Source organism: Canis lupus, chromosome 23 (assembly GCF_048164855.1).
Source record: "Canis lupus baileyi chromosome 23, mCanLup2.hap1, whole genome shotgun sequence".
Taxonomy (NCBI): Eukaryota; Metazoa; Chordata; class Mammalia; order Carnivora; family Canidae; genus Canis; species Canis lupus.
In genome coordinates, this window is record NC_132860.1 from 13,146,202 (window position 1) to 13,169,713 (window position 23,512).

The 23,512-nt window shown below is 43.0% G+C and overlaps 1 protein-coding gene and 1 pseudogene across 1 annotated transcript; one reads left to right on the forward strand and one right to left on the reverse strand.

Moving 5' to 3' along the window:
• Positions 1-23,512, forward strand: part of LOC140614745 (nucleolar and spindle-associated protein 1-like) — a 147,975-nt pseudogene that overhangs the window by 88,330 nt on the left and 36,133 nt on the right.
• On the reverse strand, positions 3,341-6,206 carry LOC140614744 (calcitonin receptor-stimulating peptide 1). Its single transcript, XM_072793970.1, has 5 exons — positions 6,046-6,206; positions 5,114-5,208; positions 4,663-4,800; positions 4,115-4,299; positions 3,341-3,498 (listed from the first exon to the last, which is right to left on the reverse strand). Exons 2-4 carry the CDS (start codon positions 5,197-5,199, stop codon positions 4,140-4,142), a joined length of 384 nt encoding a protein of 127 aa, XP_072650071.1. The 5' UTR covers positions 5,200-5,208; positions 6,046-6,206; the 3' UTR covers positions 3,341-3,498; positions 4,115-4,139.

Genomic DNA, 23,512 nt, shown 5'->3' on the forward strand with positions numbered 1-23,512 from the left:
CAGTGTATTAGGTGTCCTGCAATAATCCTGTTCACATGTGCTACAGAAAATGGGGAGGTATGGAGCAAATTGGTGCCGATTGGGTGCAACTCCAGTAGAGGTGAGAAATGGAGAGCTTTGCCATTATACTACTCTAGGCCTTGCTAGGGACTTAGGATGCTATTAAATCAACCCTAAAGTTGGGACATGGACTTTGAGCCCCATGCCTCTGCTAGACTTCTTTAACAATAACCAAATAGCAAGGCTGTTAAACAAACCCTGGATTAAAAACCACCTGAAGAGAGGCGCCTGGGTGGCTCAGTGGTTGAGCATAAACATTTGGCTCAGGTTGTGATCACAGGGTCCTGGGATCGAGTTCCTTTCGAGTCCCCACAAGGAGCCTACTTTTCCCTCTGCCTGTGTCTCTTCCTCTCTCTCTGTCTCCCATGAAGAAATAAATAAGAGCTTATAAACAAAAATAAATAAATAAAATATAAAAACCACCTGATGAAAACTACTTTTTAAAGAAGTATTCAGAACCTTCACTGAGAAATTTCTGGTAAAGTCAATGAGGGAAAGGGAAAGGGAAAATACAGATATACCACATCCAGAATGAAAAGAAAGATAAAATGTCAAATATGAAGATTTTAAATTGTAATAAAAATAGAATTTGCTAACCATGCAAAATATTCAAAATAACAGATTTCATGGAAATATACATTAATCAAGAATAGATAGAATAAAATAAATAATATAAATATAGAGTAGAATAAGCATAGCAGAAATTTAAAAACCTTAAGTACTCTGTGAGAAAACCAAAACCTAAAGGAACTGTGTATTAAAGTCAACATTTGAATTATGTAAAGCTTTAACCTCAGACAGTTTCCATGCTTTCTACATTGACGTGAAACATATTAAAAATTCAAGTTTGCTAACTCATTACATGACATTAGCATAGCCCTAATATTAAACTTAACAATGGTAGTACACAATCCTTAATAACTCAGAGCACACTAAATTTGGAAATACACCTTACTATATATTTTCTGACCAAATAGTGTCTATCAAGAAGCAGTGTAGTCATTTAAGACACCAGACTCCTTTGCCCTACTATGAAGGAAACCGTATTACAAGTTCTTAGACAATTCTCAATGGAGGAGAAAAGACAGGCCAGAAAGACATTAGCATATAAGGATAGTGTTAAAAATCAATGTGAGACATGTTGGTTTATTTAATAAATGGTTTTTAAAAAGTAGATATAATCTTATTATTGATACACTCTATCACATCTTTGTGGTTATAAAAACTATTTTTCTCAAACCTATCGTATTGTCATGGAGTATTTACAGAGCCAACATTGAACCATGCATTTAGAGGTAATTCCGAAAGCTAATGGCTTACTAAGTGGGGTACATTCGTTTCATAACAAAAATTCTTGATACATATATTTCACCAGCAGTTCTATCCTTTTTTGCTTCACATAATTTGAGGCCATGCGGTTGGTACATGTATGTCTGTTACCAACGTATCATCTTGCCATTTAGTACCTTTTCCCATCAAATGACACATTTCCATTTCTAATAAGGTTTCTTGCCTTGAATTCTATTTTGATCATATGTTACGAATTTATTCTACTTATTTTTGTTTATATTTGTCACGTATCTTTTACTACCCATATATTTTAATCTATTCTGAGTCCTTTAGTTCTAAATGTTTCTCTTGTGGAATGAACATTGTCAGATTCTTTTAAAAAAAAATGCAACCTGATAATCTTGGCTCTTAATTGGTGAATTTAATATACCACTATTCTAAAAGCACTATGAATATTTATTACTGCCATCTCTACTCAATTGTGGATTCACAAAATATTTTAGGGCCTAAATAGGAGGGGAGCATTTTGCAACACTTGTGGTGGGCAGGTGCAAACACTTGAGAGGGTTGATGCCAAAAGGTGGAGGATGAAGAATAGTAAGAAGGCCAGTATGTGAGAGGGAAGTAGAGGATGAGGTCAGGCAGGTCATGGCACTGGTGGTGAGAGGAGGGGAGGGAAGACCGGTGTGGACCTTAGAAGTCACTGCAGTGCCCTAGGTGTCTACTCCATGGAATGGGCAGTCAATGGAGTACTTTCTGCATAAAGGAGACAATTGGGTGATTTATAGCAACAGTGGGTGATAGTGTGGAGTATAGACTGAATGGGGACGAGGGTCATAATCCTATGGGCTCCTGAGGAAATAACTAGAATCGATGGGTAGAAGGGGGTGACTTTTCCAAGTAAACTACCTTACCTAACTGACCATCCACCAGTGAACCTGGCCACACAGTCACCCTGGGAGGCAGTCAGCAGCATGTTACTGACAGTCCCAGCAGATGCCAGGGATGCTGAGTCTGGGAAATTCCTACATCAGATCAGGCATTAAACTCGGACATCCCAGACTCCTTCCAGTACATCCAGTACATCTCCGATGTCACAGCACATGTCCCCCTAATCTCCCCCAGTTAGAATGCAGGAGGTTTGGTCCCTTCTGTCATTGCTGTAGTCCTGGTGCCTAGAATAGTGTCCACCAAATAGCAGCCACTCGATGAGTACTCGTTGGGTGTGGGAATGTCTCTGTTACACATATCGCAGCGTTTTGAGCACCATGCTTTTCTTCTCAGCACCCCAGAGAATAAGAAAAGTTGGACTGGGTGACACCTGATGACCTTTCCAGGCCTGCTGGTCTGAGACTGCATCTCAGACTCTGAGCCATTGTTTGTAAAGGGCTTTGTGGGCTATGGGGTGGAGGAGGGGTGCTTATGGGCAGGAAAGGGAGAGATGGATAAGGGCAAACCTGAGTCAAGGGGAATTACACAGATAACCTCTGGTGCTGGGGACCAGGGAACTCTGAAGGTAAAGGGGAATTGCCTTTCAGGTGTATAGAGTTCTAATTCCATTAAGGGTGTTTTCCTAAAAGCCAAAAGGACAGGACACTGAGGACCCATCCCACCCCAAGCATGTTTCATTTGCTTCGTGGATCACCCTGGTCAACAAAGCCTTCACAGGTCTTTAGGCTTTCCTGGGAAAAACACCACAAATAGCAGGAGAGACGCCTTTTAAGTGGATCGAAAACCCTTTCTTATCTTGATGAAGTTCACCAGTGACAACATTTCTTCAAACAGTTTCGTGCAGGCACGGCATGGATCATGGGCCCCCCAGACACCCTCCAGGCAGCTTTCCACATCTCCCCCCGCCCCCAAGATTTACCAGAATTGCCAACATCTGTAGGTTGGCTGACAGGGCCCATCTTTGCTACCAGATAAGCCAATGAGACAGGCTGTTGTATTTATCAAACAATCGAGTACAAAAAGATTTCACACCAGGCAATTGCAATGATTTTATTCTCTTTATTTAGTTTTACTTTATTTCAAACAAGACACAATGTTTTAATAGTAAGCATGCATATGTATGTGTCTTCCATGCTCTGCATTCTATAAGTTGTTTTCATTATAAGTTAAGAGAAGTAGAGTTCGCTTCATGGTGACCTGCAAAAAAAAAAAATCACAGCCAGAATTTAGTAACTTATTAATTGTGAAAATATGGACATCTATTATCTCGTTGACTGTTCATAACAATACCAGCAATTGGTACTATTGTTACCCCTGATTCACAGATAGGGGAACTCACTCGAATACAGCATCTGGGCAGGGGGCATACAACTAATAGAAGACAAACTCAGTTCTTGATCCCAAGAGTATGCTCTGAATCAGGGGTACCCGACAGTATAGTGTTTACACCCAGAGGATGTCATTACCTTTCAAAGGATAGAATGATCACTTGTAACTGCAGGGGACAGTCATTGAAATCTACAGATCTGTCTTTTCTGGCAGATGATCTCACTGTCACAGGGAAATACTGGTAACTTGGAGGGAAAGAACCCAGATTCTAGGAGTTTCAGCTCCTGGGACTGCCTGTTCTCTCTCCAGACACTTGAGTAAAGGGGCAGGGGCAAGATGGCAGAGAAGTAGGGTCTCCAGACACTGGAGTGGGCACATTCCCCTGTGGATTTTTTCTACTATTTGGGTTCACAGAGGGTTAAAGTGTGGGCTGCACCCCTGCAATTTTTGGCTTTCCATCCTCCCACAGTACAAGGGCAATCACCTTCTTCCTGGGGTCATGTCACTGCTTAAGCCTTAAGTTCCCTGCGGCGTCGATTGTAGACCTTGAAGCCCATGCTGGTGGGCAGCAAGTTGGTGTTTGCCACACTTCCGGCTCTGCTCAGCAAGCCTCCCAGCCAATGGGCCACACAGGTGGCAGAGTTGCAGGATCTCTTCTGGACAGCAACCCTAATTATTAGTAAGATGGAGAAAGAAGAGACGACCTGTCAGGGAGGGGTTCACACTTACCAGTCCTAACTCCTCCAATGCTGGAAGCACCCTCAGCGCTGCCAGTCCAATTTCAGAGTGGGGGACTTCATACCTTCCCCAACTGCTTACAGAAAGGGATCTTTTTACATGTGCTCTAACCATAGTCTCTCTGTGTGACCTGTAGTTTCAGTGGAGACTAAGCTGGACCCCAGGCTGAGGTGAACAGGGGCAGCGTGCTGGCCCCAGGTCCTGCTGTGTTCTCTCCTTTCTCTTGGGATATGCCTTCCTGGGCATGACAGGAGGGAGGGGATGCCCTGAGCTGAACAGGGTGGTGAGCCTCACCTGGAGCCCTCAGTCTCCTGCTCCTGCTCCAGCTCATGAGTCTTCATCTGCATATAGTCCTTCATCACTGCAGCCAGGAGGAGGCGCAATTCCTCCTCATTGCGCACACCAGAGTCTGGAGGATTTTCCAAAGCAGACCTGGGGAGGGAAAGAAAACCCAATACAAACTGAGTCTCTCTCTGTCTCTCCCCAGAATAATAAACCAGGCTTCCTGGTAAAATAACAGGAAGCATTGAGACTCAATGAGTTGTATGAAATTTATAATAAAGAATATTGTATATAATTTCTATTTTTCAGTTAAGTGCTACACATCTTTATATCAGAAAAATATACACTCCCCCTTTGCCCCTCGCTAGTTGGTAAACATTCAGCACACCACAATTCTGAGAAAGGAATTGTCTGATCCCAGGAGCAGTGGGAGGTGAGTCCACTCCTGGCCGAGCTGTCTTACCTGAATGGTGCTGCCTGGAGGAAGCCCACCTGGTACAGCGCCAGGATGCCGAGAACCAGGAAAGGGGAGAACTTCCAGAAGCCCATGACGCTTCTCTGTAAAGAAATAATGATGTCACCTTTTGCACCAATTTGAAGCCCAGGGACCTGGACTCTAATCCTACTTCTGCCTATAAGTCCCTAGAGTGGTGACTTCAGGCTGGTCATGTCATTCCCCTCACAATTGTTTCCTCCTGAAAGATCCAGTGAACCTGTTTAGCAAAGACAAAGGAGTAACAACAAAGCTATCCTAGCAGTACAAGTGGGTGAAGTACAAGTGGGTGAAGAAGACTCAGTCCACAGCCACCTCCCCACCACCCTGAACACTCTCAGATTCACCTCCTTGCCATGTCTCCAACGAAGACAGTCTCTGGCATCCTGTCACCAAAGTTGCTCTCATATCACAACCCAGAACTGTCCAACCTATGGAGGACTTTTGCGAACTTACTAAGGGGGCTTACTGTTCCAGGCTTCCTACACTGATCTCTTTGAGCCTATTTGCCACCCACAGATGCTGGCCCAAGTTCCAAACTGATTTTCCAGGGACGATAGGCACAAGACAGGATCCGTGAGCACCCTTGCATCCCACTGTGTGCGCAGAATCCACGGAACTACAGTGTCCTGAGCGCAAGTGCAGCAAGAGACAGCAAGGATGAAGCCTGTCTCAGCACGGAAAGAGTGCAGTAGGGAGTCCTGAAACTGAGACTGTCCAGTGTTACCTGGGGCAGGAGCCTGCGATGAATCGCAGAGTAACAGATTTCGTGAGGAGACCCAGACAGAAGTGCAGAGAAACTCCAAGACACGCAGGGAGAGCAGCTACAAGAAAGATGAATGCAGAAGAGGGAGAGAAGAAGGAGAGAGAATCACACAACTAAGCGGGAATCTCGGGATTACCTGTCTGCAGGCAGCCGGTGGCTCGGAGCACAGGCGGCGGCAGCTGTGGCAGTGTTGGCGTCCGATGTCAGGCGATGGCACCGTGGATGTGGCAGGGACCCTTGAGCTGAGCAGTGGCTCTGCTGCCTCCCAGCACCAGCAGCTGCTCTTATTCCCGCCGATCTGGGTCTGGGCGGGGGGTCCAGGAGCTCTGAGCAACCAATGAGGAGACAGATCGCAGTACCTGATGGTTTGTGTCACCCATTTGCGTCTATAACCTAGAACACTCAGCAGGACCATCCCACTTGTATTTGCATTGAGGTCATTGATAGGAGTGGAGGGAGGGAGAGGGATGGGAGTTTGGGGGAACCAAGGAAAAATAGCCTTAATATGAACAGGAAGTTGAGGGCAGTTTGATGTCATGGTAAATTTCACCGGTTCATTTCTGCTGGGTTTTGAACGTGCGCCCCCTCCATCCCCAGCAGTGCAGTCTTCTAGGGCAAGATTCCGGAGGCAGGGAATCCTGGCTCCCCAAGCCTGAACCTGATCCCCCCTCAGTGAAGCTTGGGGGGTTAACAACCTGTAGCAGCAGCAGCAGCAGCAGCAATGATTCTGGGCAAAAGCAGAGTGTCCGATTCCGGCAGCTGGAATCACTCACAGAGGGGCAGGGTTAATGGAAAGCAAGAGATGCAAGTGACCGAAAGAACGTTGTCAGAACTGAATGTAGCTGTGCTAATTTCAGGCAAAAGATCAAGGGCAATTAACTTCCCAGCACCTCACTATACTCATCTTTGAAATGGGACCATATAGCCATCTTGACAAATGTTCTCATTAGTAGCAATGTGTCTGTTCTCTAGCTAAGGAGGGATTTAGAAGAGCCCTCAGGTCCACATGGAGGATTCAGTGAAATCGCGGTCTCAATTTTCCAGATTCCCACCATGTGTGGCGTCTGCAATTGGCCCCTGGCGGTCTGTCAAGTGGGTGAAGAGATGCTGGTAGCCCCGTGGGGGCTGAGCCTGAGGGTGTAAAGCACCGATGCTTCCCAGGGCTGCAGATGGACATCCACCCTTCCTCTTCCTAGCTCGCCATCCATCACTTCCCGCTCCTCAGCCTGCTGGAGCCATTTGCTCAGCTGCCCCTGGCTTCCGGCGGCTGTTTGCCAAGTTATCCCAGGAGCGTGAAATTCCAGCCCCGTGCCTGCATCCACCGCCCTTCAGTCCTCCACTAGAGAGCAGAGCTGGCGTGAAGATAGTGAAGAGTTGCTGTGGATACGGACGCTCACACCCAAAGCTTTCCCCCAAACTCGTTTCTACCTCTAAACGTGCGCGTGCTCCCCAGAGCACAGGCGGGCACAGTGGGTCTGACACCCGGGCATCCACGAGGGATCCCCCTGAATCAAGCCCAAGCTGCCTCCGACCCTCTGACACGCCGAAGCAGGTGGTGAGCTGCTCAAACCACACCCGCACTCACTCTCAATTTTAAGCATGCTCTCGGTGTTGCACCTCCACTCTCTCCAGGACCCACCAACTGGAGGGTTTTAGGACCCCTCCACCTGTTCTTTCCACTGCCAGCTCCTCTGAGGTCCTGAGACCCGACTTGCTGCTCTTAAACATAGAGCCCTAAGAAAGAAGCTTCTCAAGGTTCCCAGGATCTCCTGGCCAGAGGGCAGCGCACAGTCCTCATTCTCTACACAGGTACCTGCAGGGCTAGGCAGGTTGTGGCACAGCATTTGGCACAGGGTACCTGCTGGATTTGCGCCAGGGACGCACCAGAACTGCGCAAGCAAGGCGCCAGAATTGTGGTGGCACGCAAGGTGTGCCAGCCCAGTCGGGGAGGACTCTGTACCCGGGCTGTGCCGTGCAGGCAGGGACCCAGTTAGGTGGTTCTCCCAGGCGGAGCAGAAATACCGCCCGGGTACATCGTACGCAATCCGGGCAGCAGTGCACCCCTCTCCTCGGTTCACAGGAGACTTTGCATTTCATAGGACACCTGTGCCTTGTGCCCCGGTTTTCCTTCCTGTTTGGTGGCCTCTGTGTCGGGGACACCTAGTTTCCAAGATGCCCGTATAGCGCTGTCTTCCATCTAAACCCCTGGTACCACCTGACCCTGAGGGAGTGAGTTCGGGACTGGTGAATGGAGTCTCTAAACCTCGCTCTCCGGACACCTGGGTGGCTCCACGGTGGAGTGTCTGCTTTTGGCTCAAGGTGTGATCCCGGAGTCCTGGGATCGAGTCCCACATCGGGCTCCCTGCATGGACCCTGCTTCTTTCTCTGCGTATGTCTCTGCCTCTCTGTGTGTGTCTCTCACGAATAAAGAAATAAAATCTTTAAAAATGAATAAATAAATAAAACTCGCTCTCCTCACGGTGGACTGGCCGGACGGCGGGTTCTTCCTCTAGTGTGAACTACAAAACCATTCTCCACTGAGTCCATCCCTGACTTACCGAGTAAATTCAAGGAAGTGTAGACCTTCATGCATGCGGGTTGCTTAGATTATGTTCAGCTATCCTGAAACCTCTGCAAACTTAGGGCTACATAGAACACGACCTAGTATATAAGTCGCCAAGGTAAATACTGATTTTAAGATAGCCACTTGCCTATTTTGCTCTTGGTTTTGTAACCGTATTGAATAACTTGGTGTGAGGAGGCTCACATTTTGAGCTCCATCCCCCTCCGGAGTCAGGTCCCCCGGTAGGCAAGGCAAGTCTGCCCCGTAGCTCGTAGCTGTGACCACGGACCACCGCAACTGGGGGACTGGCAGCAGTGTGTCCTCCCTGCCATCAGCGCCTGAGTACACAGGTGCGTGGCTGGACGTGGAGCTCGGCACCAGGTCCCACAAGATTCATCTTCCACAAAGCCCTGTGACACTGCTGCCTGGTGGGAGAAGCGGACAAACCACAGAAGTACTTTCTCAAAGAAGTTTAGGAGATCGATGGCCACAACTTCCTGATTGCCTCTGAGTAGTTCCAGCTCCCACCTGCTGTCGGGGGGACCCCTACCGTCATGACTTCCACAGTGGAAGGTATCGCAGGGATGACAGGCACAATATGTGCTTCACCCAGATCCCAGACAAGACCGTGTCCATAAGTGTGGTGGATGCCTTCAGCATAGGGGTGCCTCTGGCAAAGTAGGACCCTCAGCACTCCCAGAACTGTGGCACTCCCTACCAGCTCCCTTTGAGGTAGTCTGAGGCTGCATGCCATTCATTGCCTGTGGGGGACAAACTGAAGGATGGCCATCTGCATTCGTGGGTCCTGTCTGTTTTCAGCTTTGTCCGGTGGGACTAGAGTCCCCACGTTTTTCCTGTCCTACTGCGGGAGGAGAACTGAGAGTTTTGGGTCAGAGATCAGTGTGATCCCCCTGACTATCCTCTCAACTTTCTTCTTCTTCTTCTTCTTTCTTCTTTCCTCTTTCTTCTTTCTTTCTTCTTTCTTCTTTTTTCTTCTTTCTTCTTCTTTCTTCTTTCTTCTTCTTCTTCTTCTTCTTCTTCTACTTCTTCTTTCTTTCTTCTTCTTCTTTCTTTCTTCTTCTTCTTTCTTCTTCCTTTCTTCTTTTTTTTCAAATAGAGCCTTTTTTAAAAAAAGATTTATTTATTTATTTGACAGAGAGAGAGAGAGCACAAGCAGGGGGAGCGGCAGGCAGAAAGAGGGAGAAGCAAGCTTCCCGCTAGGCAGGGAGCCCCAAGTGCAGTTTGATCCCAGGACAGCAGACACTTACCCAACTGAGCCACCCAGGTGCCCCTCCTCTCAACCTTCTTGAATAAAATAATTTAAAGAGAAAAAAGAATCCAAACCATTTTCCCCTGAGCTCCTACCTGATTATCAAGTGCAATGAAGGAACAAGTTTAGATCTTTGTGTGTGCAGCTCGCCCTGAGACAGGCAAACTTTGAACATTATCTGAGCTTTTCATGGGGTTGCATCCACAAACAGCATGATGGGATGATCTGCTCTCATCATATTTACACTAACTCTCAATTTGAAGTATGTGCCCTAAAACAGAGTTATACAGCAACGCAAAGGAGGGATTTAGGACCCGACTCCCGATCCTTTCACTCCCGATGTCACACCTAGAGGGTCTGCAGTCCTGACTTGCTGCCCTCAACGTGTAGAGTACCTAGAAAGAAGCTTCTCCCTGTTGCCAGGATCTCGGAGTCTGAGCACGCAGTGCACAACCCTCAGCCTATACACAGTATCCCAGCGCCTCTGCAAGCATGGCCATTGCTCGTGCATTGAGAGCCCCCGGCTGCAAATCCCCCCGCCCACAGGGCGGGCTGAGAACCCGGTTGGTTGGGCTGCATCACGGGGCTGTAGGTGGCAGGCAGAGACCCCAGCCAGCCAGAAACTAGCCCCGATTGCGCTCTGAGTGACAAGAGCAGCGGTCCCCAAAAGCTTCAGCACTTTAGGACACACCTGCCTTGTGCCACATCTCTTCCCCTTCCAGGTCGGTGGCCTCTGCTTGGGGACACCCTGCCTCTGAGATGTCCTTATTCAGCGTTCCTCCTTTTTAACTCTTGGTACAGCACTGCCGTGAGGGAATGAAAGCTCCGGGCTGGAGAACTCCTGGCAGGATATATTGGCAAGGCTGTGGGGGAACCAGGAATGGGAAACCTGGTTGATGGGATGAAAATGCACTTAGGCACAGAGTGAAGAAAGCAGAGCTGAGCAAGGGACAGGGCTCCGGATGGTAGATCCCAGGCTCAGTGCCTTCTAGAGGCTACATACAGATAGCCCCTGCTGAGACCCAGTTGGGAACTTTGGGGCTCAGTGGTGTAGGCCCTGAGTTTTGGCCACAGGCTTTTCACCTGGAGGTGCAGAGCCAAAATGGTGAGGGCAGCATCATAGAGACTGTGTGGCAGGAGGTTGGACTCTGCCACTTGAGGCTGTTGTAGGTGACTGCTCTGCTCTAAGGGACCACGGACTTTGACAGAAATGTGATTGCCCCCATGACTCGAGGTTTCTAACAAAAGAACCTCGAATCATTTATAAATAGAATCATTTATACGTGTCCTTGGACTGCATTTTTCTGATGAGAGAACCAACCATACCATTCATCAGTACAGTGGTGACTACAGAATGGCTGAGAAATGACCTACTCTAGTAGCCAGTTTCGTAACCACCTCACTTTGCTGGCTCAGCATTTGTCCCCTGGTTGCCATGTTGCCTTAAGCCTGCAAAGCCTACATTCATTCCTTACTCTGAGTTCTTTGGTGGCTACAAAACACAGGCTGCTGCTGTGTGAGAGGAATCAGGTGCTAGCACCTGAGGGTGCTAGGGTGGCTCCCAGCAGTTTCAAGCTTTACTTTAAAGGTCAATCACTCTACACATAGATCAATGGAACAGAGTAGAGAACCCAGAAAGAAACCCATGTTTTTATGGTTGATTTTTGTCTACAACAAAAGGAGGCACAAATATGTAATGACAAAAGGACAATCTCCAACAAGTGGTGTTGGGGAAGCTGGACAGCTGTATGCAAAAGAGTGAAACTGGACCAATTTTTTTAGAACATACACAAAAATAAACTCAAAATGCATTAAAGACCTAAATGTGAGATATGAAGCCATGAAAGTCCTAGAAGAGAGCACAGGCAGTAATTTCTCTGACATTGGTCAAAGAAACATTTTTCTAGATACGAGTTTTCAGTCAAGGGAAATGAAAGCAAAAATAGACTATTAGGACTTTATCAAAAGAAAAACCTCTGCACAGTGAAGGAAACAATCCACAAAACTAAAAGAAAACCTACTGAATGGGAAGAGATGCTTACAAATGATATATCTAATAGTGAATATCCAAAATATATAAAGAACTTGTACAATTTAGCACCAAAAAAGCACAGGATCCCATTCAGAAATGGGCAGGACACATGAAAAGACATTTCTCCAAAGAAGACATACACGTGACCAACAGAAACGCCAAAATATGCCCAACATGGTTACTCCACAGAGAAATACAATCAAAACTGCATTGAGATATCATTTCACACCTGTCAGAATGGCTAAAGTCAAAAACATAAAACACAACAAATGTTAGCAAGATTGTGGTGAAAAAGGAAACCTCATGCACCATTGGTGGGAATGCAAATTGCTATAGCCCCTGTGGAAGATGGTATGGAGGTTTCTCAAAACATTGAAAATATAATTGCCAAAAATAAAAAAAGAAAATATAATTGCCATATGATCCAGTAATTCCAGTATTTGGTATTTACCCAAAGGATACGAAGATACTCATTTGAAAAGATAAATGCACTTCTATATTTCAGCATTACTTACAATACCCAAATATGGAGGCAACCCAAGTGTCCATTGGAAGATTAATGGATATAGAAGATGTGGTATATATACAATGGACTATGAGCCAACTATAAAAAAGAATGAGGGAAGCCCGGGTGGCTCAGTGGTTTGGAGCCTGCCTTCGGCCCAGGGTGTGATCCTGGAAACCAAGGATCGAGTCCCACATCGGGCTCCCTGCATGGAGCCTGCTTCTCCCTCTGCCCTGTGTCTGTGCCTCTCTCTCTGTGTGTGTCTCTCTCATGAATAAAGCAAATATTTAAATAAATAAATAAATAAGAAATCTTGCCATTTACAACAACACAGATGGATCTAGAGGGCATAATGCTAAATGAAAGCAGTCAGTCAGAGAAGGATAAATACTACACAGTTTCACGGATTTGTGTAATTTAATAATAAAAACAAAGAAAAAAATGAGACAAAGAAAAAAAATGTACTCTAAAATATAAAGGACAAAGTGGTGGTTGCCAGAGGGGAGGTGGGCGGGGGGATAGGTTCTTATCGTGATCAGTAATGAATAGTTGAATCACCATATATATCCCAGAAACTAACATATGATATGTAAACTGTATGTTAATTACTCTGGTATTTAAAAAGCAATAATATTTTTAAATAAAATAAGAATGCCCTAGTGACTCAGTCAGTTAAGAATGGCACTCTTAGACACCAACTCTGGGAAACGAACAAGGGGTAGTGGAAGGGGAGGTGGGTGAGGGGATGGGGTGACTGGGTGACGGGCACTGAGGGGGGTACTTGATGGGATAAGCACTGGGTGTTATGCTATATGTTGGCAAATTGAACTCCAAAAAAATATATATATATACACACAGGGATGCCTGGGTGGCTCAGCAGTTGAGCATCTGCCTTCAGCTCAGGGCATGATCCCAGAGTCTCAGGATCGAGTCCCACATCCAGCTCCCTGCATGGCGCCTGCTTCTCCCTCTGTCTGTGTCTCTGCCTCTCTCTGTGTGTGTCTCTAATGAATAAGTAAATAAAATCTTAAAAAAAAAATAATACAAAAGTTATTTATATACAAATTATTTTATAAATTGTACTGATCTAAAAATACGTAAAATACAACTTTTAAATAATACTAAATTTTAAGACTGAACTATGCAAAACAATAAATTGAACATAGCCAGTTAAAAAAAAAAAAAAAAAGGATGACACTTTTGAATTTGGCCCTGATTAAGTCTCAGGTTCCTGACCAATCCCTACTGGGCTCTGCACCAAGCATGGAGCCTGCTTAAGACTCTCCTTCTCCCTCTATTCTTTTTTTTTTTTTTCTCCTTCTATTCTCCCCTGCTCACACACACACTCTCTAAAAGATAAGATAAATTAAAAGATAAATAAATTAAAATAAAATAATAAAATAAAATAAATAAAATAAAATAAAATAAAATAAAATAGTCATTTGACTATTTGGCTCTTTATTTTATGATCTTACTTCATGACATTATACCAGGAAATCAGGGTAAAAATCTTGTTTGAAAACACAATTTTATGGCAAGCTGATAAACTCTCCCTGCAACATGTATTTCTGTTCTTTTACATTACATACCTGCACTTTTTCTTTTAAATAGTTGGAGAATATTTATTTTATTTTATTTTATTAATTTTTATTTTTACTTGAATTCAATTAACGTATAATGTATTATTGGATTGTACTGTTTTATTTTTTTCCTCTCTTCCCCTATGATCCTCTGTTTTGTTGCTTAAATTCCACATAGGAGTAGAGTCCATATGATAATTGTCTTTCTCCGATTGAGTTACTTCGCTTAGCATAATGTCCTCTACATAATTCCCTCCACATCACTGCAAATGGAAAGATTTCCTTTTTGATGTCTGAATAGTTTTCCATTATATACAGACCCTACATCTTCTTTATCCATTCATCCGTCCAAGGATATTTAGGCTCTTTCCATAGTTTGGCTATTGTGGACATTGCTGCTATGAACATTGGGGTGCAGGTGTCTCGTCATTTCACTGTATCTGTATCTTTGGGGTAAATACCCAGTAGTGCAATTCTAGGTCGTAGAGGAGCTCTATTGTTAACTTTTCAAGGAATGTCCACACTGTTTTCCAGAGTGGCTGCACCAGCTTTATTCCCAAAAAACAGTGCAAAAGGGCCCCCATCTCTCCATATCCTCACCAACATTTGTCGTTTCCTGGCTTGTTAGTTTTAGCCTCTCTGAATGGTGTGACATGGTAACTCATTGTGGATTTGATTCGTATTTCCCTCATGCTAAGTGATGTGGATATTGTTTCCATGTGTCTGGTTGATCACTTGTATATCTTCTTTGGAGAAACGTCTGCTCATATCTTCTGTCCATTTCTTGATTGGATTATTTGCTCTTTGGCTGTTGAGTTTGATGAGTTCTTTAAAGATTTTGGATACTAGCCTTTTGTCTGATAAGACATTTGCAAATATCTTCTCCCATTCTGTCAGTTGTCTTTTGCTTCTATCGGCTGTTTCCTTTGCTGTGCAAAAGCCTTTTGTCTTGATGAACTCATGAACTCCCAATAGTTCATTTTTGCCTGTTTCCCTTGCCTTTAGAGACATGTCTAGTAAGAAGTTGAAGTGGCTGAGGTCACAGAGGTTGCTGCCTGTGTTCTCCTCTAGGATTTTGATGGATTCCCACCTCACATTTGGTCCTTCATCCATTTTGAGTCTATTTGTAAGTATGGTGTGAGGATATGGTCCAGTATCATTCTTCTTCATGTGGCTGTCCAATTTTCCCAAAACCATTTGTTGAAGAGGTTGTCCTTTTTCCATTGGATATATCTTCCTGCTTTGTTGAAGATCAGTTGACCATAGCGTTGAGAGTCCATTTCTGCGTTCACTATTCCGTTCCATTGATTTATGTGACTGTTTCTGTGCCAGTACCATACTGTCCTGATGACTACAGGCCAGAAAGGACTGGCATTATATATTCAAGATGCTAAATGAGAAAACATGCAGCCAAGAATATTTTATCCAGCTAGGATGTCATTCATGATAGAAGGAGAGATAAAAAGCTTCCAGGACAGACAGGAACTCAAAGAATTTGTGACCTCTAAAACAGCCCTGCAAGAAATATTGAAGGGGATCCTTTAAGTGAAGAGACAGCCCCAAAGTAACATAGACCAGAAAGGAACAGACATGGTTCCTCTTTTGAAACCAAGACTTTATAGGTAATACAATGGCACTAAATTCATATCTCTCTATAGTTACTCTGAAGGTAAATGGGCTACCTGCCCCAATCAAAAGAAGAGGGTATCAGTTTGGACAAAAAAGAAAGACTCATTGAGAGACTGTCTGCAGGAGACTTGTTTTAGACACAAAACCACCTCCACATTGAAGGTGAGGAGGTGGGAAACCATAGAGCATGCCATGGACATCAAAAGAAAGCTCGGGTAGCAATCCTCATATTCAACAAATTAGATTTTTAAACCAGAGACTGCTATAAGCACTGAGAAAAGACACTATATCATAATTAAAGGGTCTATCCCACAAGAAGATCTAACAGTTGTACGTATTTAGGCTCCTAACATGGGAGCAGCCAATTATATAAACCAATGAATAACAAAATTAAAGAAACACATTGAGAATAATACAACAATTCAAGAGGACTTTAACACCCCACTGACTGCAATGGATGGAATATCTAAGCAGAAAATCAATAAGGAAACAAGGGCTTTAAATAACACACTGAACCTGTTGACGTGAGATATATATTTTTAAAACATTTTATTTATTTATTCATGAAAGACACACACAGAGAGACAGAGACACAGGCAGAACGAGAAGCAGGCTCCTCACAGGGAGCCCGATGCGAAACTCCGTCCTGAATCCCAGGATTACACCCCGAGCCAAAGGCAGATGCTCAACTGCTGAGCCACCCAGGCGTCCCTTGACAGATATATTCAGAGCATTCCATCCTAAAGCAACAGAATTCACATTCTTCTCAACTGCACACAGAACACTCTCCAGAATAGATCACATACTGGGTCACGAATAGGATCCAAAAGATTGGTTTCATTCCCTGCATATTTGCAGACCACAATGCTTTGAAATTGGAACTCAATTAAAAGAGTAAATATGGAAAGAAATTCAAATACATAGAGGCTAAAGAGCATACTAGTAAAGAATGAATAGGTCCACCAGGAAGTTAAAGAAGAATTTTTAAAATTCATGGAAATAAATGAAAATGGAAACACAACTGTTCCAAACCTTTGGAATGCAGCAAAGGCAGTCCTAGAAGGCAAGTATATGGCAATACGAGCCTTTCTCAAGGAGCAAGGATGGTCTCAAACACAAAACCAACCTCACACCTAAGGGAGCTGGAGAAAGAGCACCAAAAAAAAGGCCTGAACCCAAGGAGAAGAGAATCAATAGGATTTGGCAGAAATATATGAACTAGAAACCAAAAGAATGATAGAGCAGATCAACAAAACTAGGAGTTGGTTCTTTGAAATAATTAATAAGATCAATAACCCCCTGGCCAGACTTATCAAAAAGAAAGAGAAAGGTCCCAAAATAAATAAAATCATGAATGAAAGAGGAGAGAGCACAACTAGCACCAAAGAAATACAAACAATTATAAGAACATGTTATGAGGGATCCCTGGGTGACGCAGCGGTTTGGCGCCTGCCTTTGGCCCAGGGCGCGATCCTGGAGACCCGGGATTGAGTCCCACGTCGGGCTCCTGGTGCATGGAGCCTGCTTCTCCCTCTGCCTATGTCTCTGCCTCTCTCTCTTTCTCTGTGACTATCATAAATAAATAAAGATTTAAAACAAAATTAAAAAAAAAAGAACATGTTATGAGCAACTGAATGCCAACAAATTAGGAAATCTGGAAGTAATGCAATGTGCCAACTACCAAAACAGAAACAGGAAGAAAGGGGGACACCTGAGTGGCTCAGAGGTTGAGCGTCTGTCTGCCTTCAGCTCAGGGCATGATCCTGGAGTCCGAGGATTGAGTCCCACATCAGGCCCCTGCATGGAGCCTGCTTTTCTCCTTCTGCCTATGTCTCTACCTCTATCTGTGTCTCTCATGAATAAATAAGTAAAATCTTAAATAAAAAAAAGAAACAGGAAGAAAGAGAAAATCTGAACAAACCCATAACCAGCAAGGACACTGAAGCAGTCATCAAAAACCTCCCAACAAACAAGAATCCAGGGCTGGGTGGCTTCCTAGGGGAATTCTACCAAACATTTAAAGAAATAACCTATTTTATTGAAGCTATTTCAAAATAGAAAAGGATGGAAAGCTCCCAAACTCTATGTAGCCAGCATTACCTTGATCCCAAAACTAGACAAAGACTGCACCAAAAAAGGGAAGTACAGAACAATATCCCTGATAAACGTGGGTGTCAAAATTCTCACCAAGATACCAGCCAATACCACAGAAACAAACACACAGATCAATGGAACAGAATAAAGAATCCAGAAATGGGCACTCAATTCTATGGTCAACTAATATTCAACAAAGCAGGAAAGACTATCAACTGGAAAAACAATAAATGGTGCTGGGAAAATTGGACAGCCACGTGCAGAAGAATGAAACCAAAAAAAAAAAAAAAAAGAATGAAACTGGACCACTCTCTTGCACCAGACACCAAGATAAACTCAAAATGGATGAAAGATCTAAATGTGAGACAAGAATCCATCAAAATCCTAGAGAACACAGGCAATATCCTTTTTGAACTTGGCCACAGCAACTTCTTGCAAGATACATCTATGAAGGCAAGGGAAACAAAAATGAACTAGTGGGACTTCATCAAGATAAAAAGCTCCTGCACAGCAAAAGAAACAGTCACCAAAACTAAAAGACAACCTACAGAATGGGAGAAGATATTTGCAAATGATCAATCAGATAAAGGGCTAGTATCCAAGATCTATAAAGAACTTATTAAACTCAACAGCAAAGAAACAATCCAATCATGAAATGGGCAAAAGACATGAACAGAAATTTCACAGAGGAAGACATACACATGGCCAACAAGCACATGAGAAAATGATCCGCATCACTTGCCATCAGGGAAATACAAATCAAAACCACAATGAGATACCACTTCACACCAGTGAGAATGGCGAAAATTTACAAGACATGAAACAACAAGTGTTGGAGAGGATGTGGAGAAAGGGGAACCCTCTTGCACTGTTGGTGGGAATGAGAACTGGTGCAGCCACTCTGGAAAACTGTGTGGAGGTTCATCAAAGAGTTAAAAATAGAGCTACCCTATGACCCAGCAATTGCACTAATGGGGATTTACCCCAAAGATACAGATGCAGTGAAGAGCCAAGACACCTGCACCCCAATGCTCATAGCAGCAATGTCCACAATAGCCAAATTGTGGAGGGAGCCTCGGTGTCCATCGAAAGATGAATGGATAAAGAAGCTGTGGTATATACATGTAATGGAATATTCCTCAGCCATTAGAAACAACAGATACCCACCATTTGCTTCAACATGGATGGAACTGGAGGGTATTATCCTGAGTGAAGTAAGTCAGTTGGAGAAGGACAATCATTATATGGTTTCTCTCATATCTCACTAAAAAACAGTGAAAGGGATTATAGGGGAGAGAGAAAATGAGTGGGAAATATCAGAGAGGGTGACAAAACATGAAAGACACCTAACTCTGGGAAATGAACAAGGGGTAGTGGAAAGGGAGGTGGGCAGGGGGATGGGGTGACTGGGTGACGGGCACCAAGGGAGGCACTTGACAGGATGAGCACTGGGTGTTATGCTATATGTTGGCAAATTGAACTCCAATAAAAAAATACACAGACACACAAAAAAAGATACTAGCCAATAGGATCTAAGATTACATTAAAAGGATTATTCACCTTGACCAAGTGGAGTTGATTCCTGGGATACAAGGGTAGTTCCACATCTGCAAATCAATCAGTGTGATACACTACATTAATAAAAGAAAGACGAGAACCATATGATCCTCTCAAAAGATGCAGAAAAAGCATCTAGTGTACATTAAGTGTACACCTCAGATTGATCCTCAGCATAGTGACAGCCTACAGGAACACCAGTAACAACAACAACAAATTGTTTAAAGAACCCCAGCAAACCCTGAGGAAGAAAGAGAATCTGGTTTTCAGAGATATCATAATATTGGATTCAAATTCCAGTATTCAAAAAAAAAAAAAAAAACCAACACAGTAGGCATACAAAGAAACAGAGAAGTGTGGCCCATTCAAAGAAAAAAATTAAATAAACAAATTTTCCTTGAAAAAGACTTGATGCCAGCTATTGTAGACAAAGATTTAAAACAACTGTCTTAAATATGTTAAAAAAAAAAAAAAAAAACTCTAAAGGAGTATGTAGGAAAAGATTTTAAAAATGATGTGTGAACAAAATGGAAATACCAATAAAGAGATAGAAAACCGGGATCCCTGGGTGGCGCAGCGGTTTAGCGCCTGCCTTTGGCCCAGGGCGCGATCCTGGAGACCCGGGATCGAATCCCACGTCGGGCTCCCGGTGCATGGAGCCTGCTTCTCCCTCTGCCTGTGTCTCTGCCTCTCTCTCTCTCTCTCTCTGTGACTATCATAAATAAATAAAAATTTAAAAAAAGGGATCCCTGGGTGGCGCAGCGGTTTGGCGCCTGCCTTTGGCCCAGGGCGCGATCCTGGAGACCCAGGATCGAGTCCCACATCGGGCTCCCGGTGCATGGGGCCTGCTTCTTCCTCTGCCTGTGTCTCTGCCTCTCTCTCTCTCTCTCTGTGACTATCATAAATAAATAAAAATTAAAAAAAAAAATTAAAAAAAAAAAAAAAGAGGGATCCCTGGGTGGCGCAGTGGTTTGGCGCCTGCCTTTGGCCCAGGGCGCGATCCTGGAGACCCGGGATCGAGTCCCATGTCGGGCTCCCGGTGCATGGAGCCTGCTTCTCCCTCTGCCTATGTCTCTGCCTCTCTCTCTCTCTCTCTCTCTGTGTGTGTGACTATCATAAATAAATAAATAAATAAATAAATAAATAAATAAATAAATAAATAAGAGATAGAAAACCTAAAAAGAAACAACAAAAAAGTGATTCTGGAACTGAAAAGTACAATCATTGAAATGAAAAAAATTTACTAGCAATAGATAAAGGGCGATTTGAGCCAGCAGAAGAAAAGAACAAAGTTGAAAATAAGACAATGGAAATTAATAGTCTAAGAAAGAGAAAGAAAAAGATTGAAGGAAAGTAAAGAGAGCCTAAAGGACTTGTCGGTAACCATCAAATGGACTAACACATACATATGCATTGATGAATGAATCTATATTCATATATATTTATATACATAGAAAAAGAAATGAAATCTTGCCATTTGTGACAACATGGGTGATTCTTGGGGTATTTATGCTAAGTGAAATAAGACAGTTCGTACATACAGGGAACCTATTGGTGGTTGCCAGAGGTGGGGATGGAGGGCAGAATGGGTGAAGGAGGTCAAAAGGTACAAGCTTCCAGTTACTAAATAAGTCACATGGATATAACGTACAGTATGGTGACTATAGTTAATAACACTGTATTGAAAAAAAAATAAAAATAAATTAAAAAAAATAACACTGTATTGCCTGTTTGAAAGTTACTGAGAGAATAGTTCTTATGAGTTCTCATTATAAGAAAAAAATTTGTAACGGTGTATTGTGATAACTGTTAGCTAGGCTTATTGTGGTGATTATTTTGCAACATATACAAATATTGAGATCCTTATATTGTACACCTAAAATGATGTATCAGTTATACCCCAATAAAAAATCACTGAAAAAAAAACTTTCTAGGGACACAGGGCCCCCGTCATCCTGGGATCGAGTTCCACATTTGACTCCCTGCAAGGAGCCTGCCTCTCCCTCTGCCTATGTCTCTGTGTCTCTCATGAATATTAAATAAACAAAATCTTAAAAAAAAAAAAGCCACCTTTCTACAAAGCTATAGACCATGTAGACATATAGATCAGTGATTTAGGATAGAGACCCTTGAAATACACATTTGTGTATGTATGATTAAATGATTTTTTAAAAAGAGTTTATTTGTTCACAAGAGACAGAGACACAGGCAGAGGGAGAAGCAGGCTCCCCTGTAGGAAGCCCTATGCAGGACTTGAGCCCCAGACCCCTGGATCATGCCCTGAGCCGAAGGCAGGGCTGAACCACCCAGGCGTCCCTGATTAAATGATTTTTGACAAGGGTGTGAGGACTATTCAATGGGGGAAAGGATGGTCTTTGCAACAAATAGTGCTAGGAAAACTGGATCCCTGCATGAAAAAGAATTAAGTTGGGCCTTTACCTAACACCATATACAAAAATTAACTTAAAATAGATCCAAGACATAAATGTAAGGCCTAAGCAATATAACTTTTAGAAGTAAACATAGGACAGAAACTTCAAGACATTGGATTTGGCAATGATTTTTTTTTTTTGATACGACACAAAAAGCACAGGTAATAAAATTCAAAATGATCAAACCTGACTTGAAAAATTTTTAAATTTGCGCATCAAGAGAAACTACCAACAGAACAAAATGGCAATTTATAGAATGGGAGAAAATACTTGTAAATCATATATCTGATAAAGAATTAAAATTCAGAACTTAGAGAAAAACTCTAAAACTGAAAAACAAAACAACAAAATATCCAGATTCAAATATGGTCAAAGAACTTGAATAGACATTCCTCCAAAGAAGATATACAAATATCCAGTAAGCATATGAAAAGATGCTCAACATATAACCATTAAGGAAATACAAATCAAACGCACAATGAGATACCACCTAACACCTATTAGAATGGCTACCAAAAAAAAACCACCAAATAATAAATGTTAGCAAAAATGTGGAGAAATTGGAACACTTGTGCACTTTTGGTGCATGATATGAACTGTGAGTGAATGTACAGCCACTGTAACTGTACAGCTAGAATGTAAAAAGGTACAGCTATGTGGAAAACAATATGAGGGGCAGCCCGGGTGGCTCAGCGGTTTAGCGCCGCCTTCGGCCCAGGGTGTAATCCTGGACACCCAGGATCAAGTCCCGCATCAGGCTCCCTGTGTGGAGCCTGCTTCTCCCTCTGCCTGTGTGTCTGCCTCTCTCTCTGTTTCTCATGAATAAATAAATAAAATCTTAAAAAAAAAAAAAAAAAGAAAACAATATGAGAGTTCCTTAAAAAATTTTAAAAATTCAAAAAAAAAATTTTTTTAATTCTACTTTTCTGTGTATATACCCTGAAGAATTGAAAACAGGGTCCTCTTTGTACACTCATGTACAATGTAGTTATAGTTATAATATATTAAACATGGATACAACCTGGGATGCTGGGTGACTCAGTGGTTGAGTGTCTGCCTTCCGCTCAGGTCATAATCCCACAGTCCCAGGATTGAGCCCCACATCAGGCTCCCTGCATGGAGCCTCCTTTTCCCTCTGCCTGTGTCTCTGCCCCTCTCTCTCTCTCTGTGTCTCTCATGAATAAATAAATAAAATCTTAAAAAAAAAACCATACGTACAACCCAAATATCCACTGATTAATGAAAAAATAAGCAAAATGTTGTATATGCATACAGTGAAACATTATTCAACCTTAAAAAGGAAGGAACTTCTGACACATGCTACAACATGGATGAAACATAAAGACATTATGTTAGGTGAAAGGAATTAAAAACAAATACTGTATGATTTTACTTAGATGAGGGCTAGAAGTCCTAAAAGAAATAGAGACAGAAGGTAGATCGGTGATTGCCATGACTGGGAGGAAGGATTCACGAGGAATTATTGTTTAATAGGTACAGAGTATCAGGTGTACAAGATGAAAGGAGTTATGGAGATAGGGTAGGTAGTGGTGACTGTAGCACATTATTACGAATATATTCGCCATTGACCTGTACACTTAAAAATGGGTAAGGTGATACATTTTATAAGTGTTTTACTACACACACACACACAGTCGTGTTCACATGCACACACACACACAAAGAACTGCGTAAGAAACACAGAATGTAAAAAATGTAAAAAACAATCATGACATTCTGACCATTATTTCTTCAGGTACTCAGGACCTATTTGCTCGGTATTTACGCATAATTCCAACAAGCTTTGTTTCTGTTCTCTTGAGTATGAATTAATTGAGTAGATGATCATTTTTATAGTTCTTGATTGGTAGTTCCAGGTTTTCGCTTAATGCCTATTGGCTATTTGTTTCCATACCATTATACTAAGATTGGTTTTTGTTG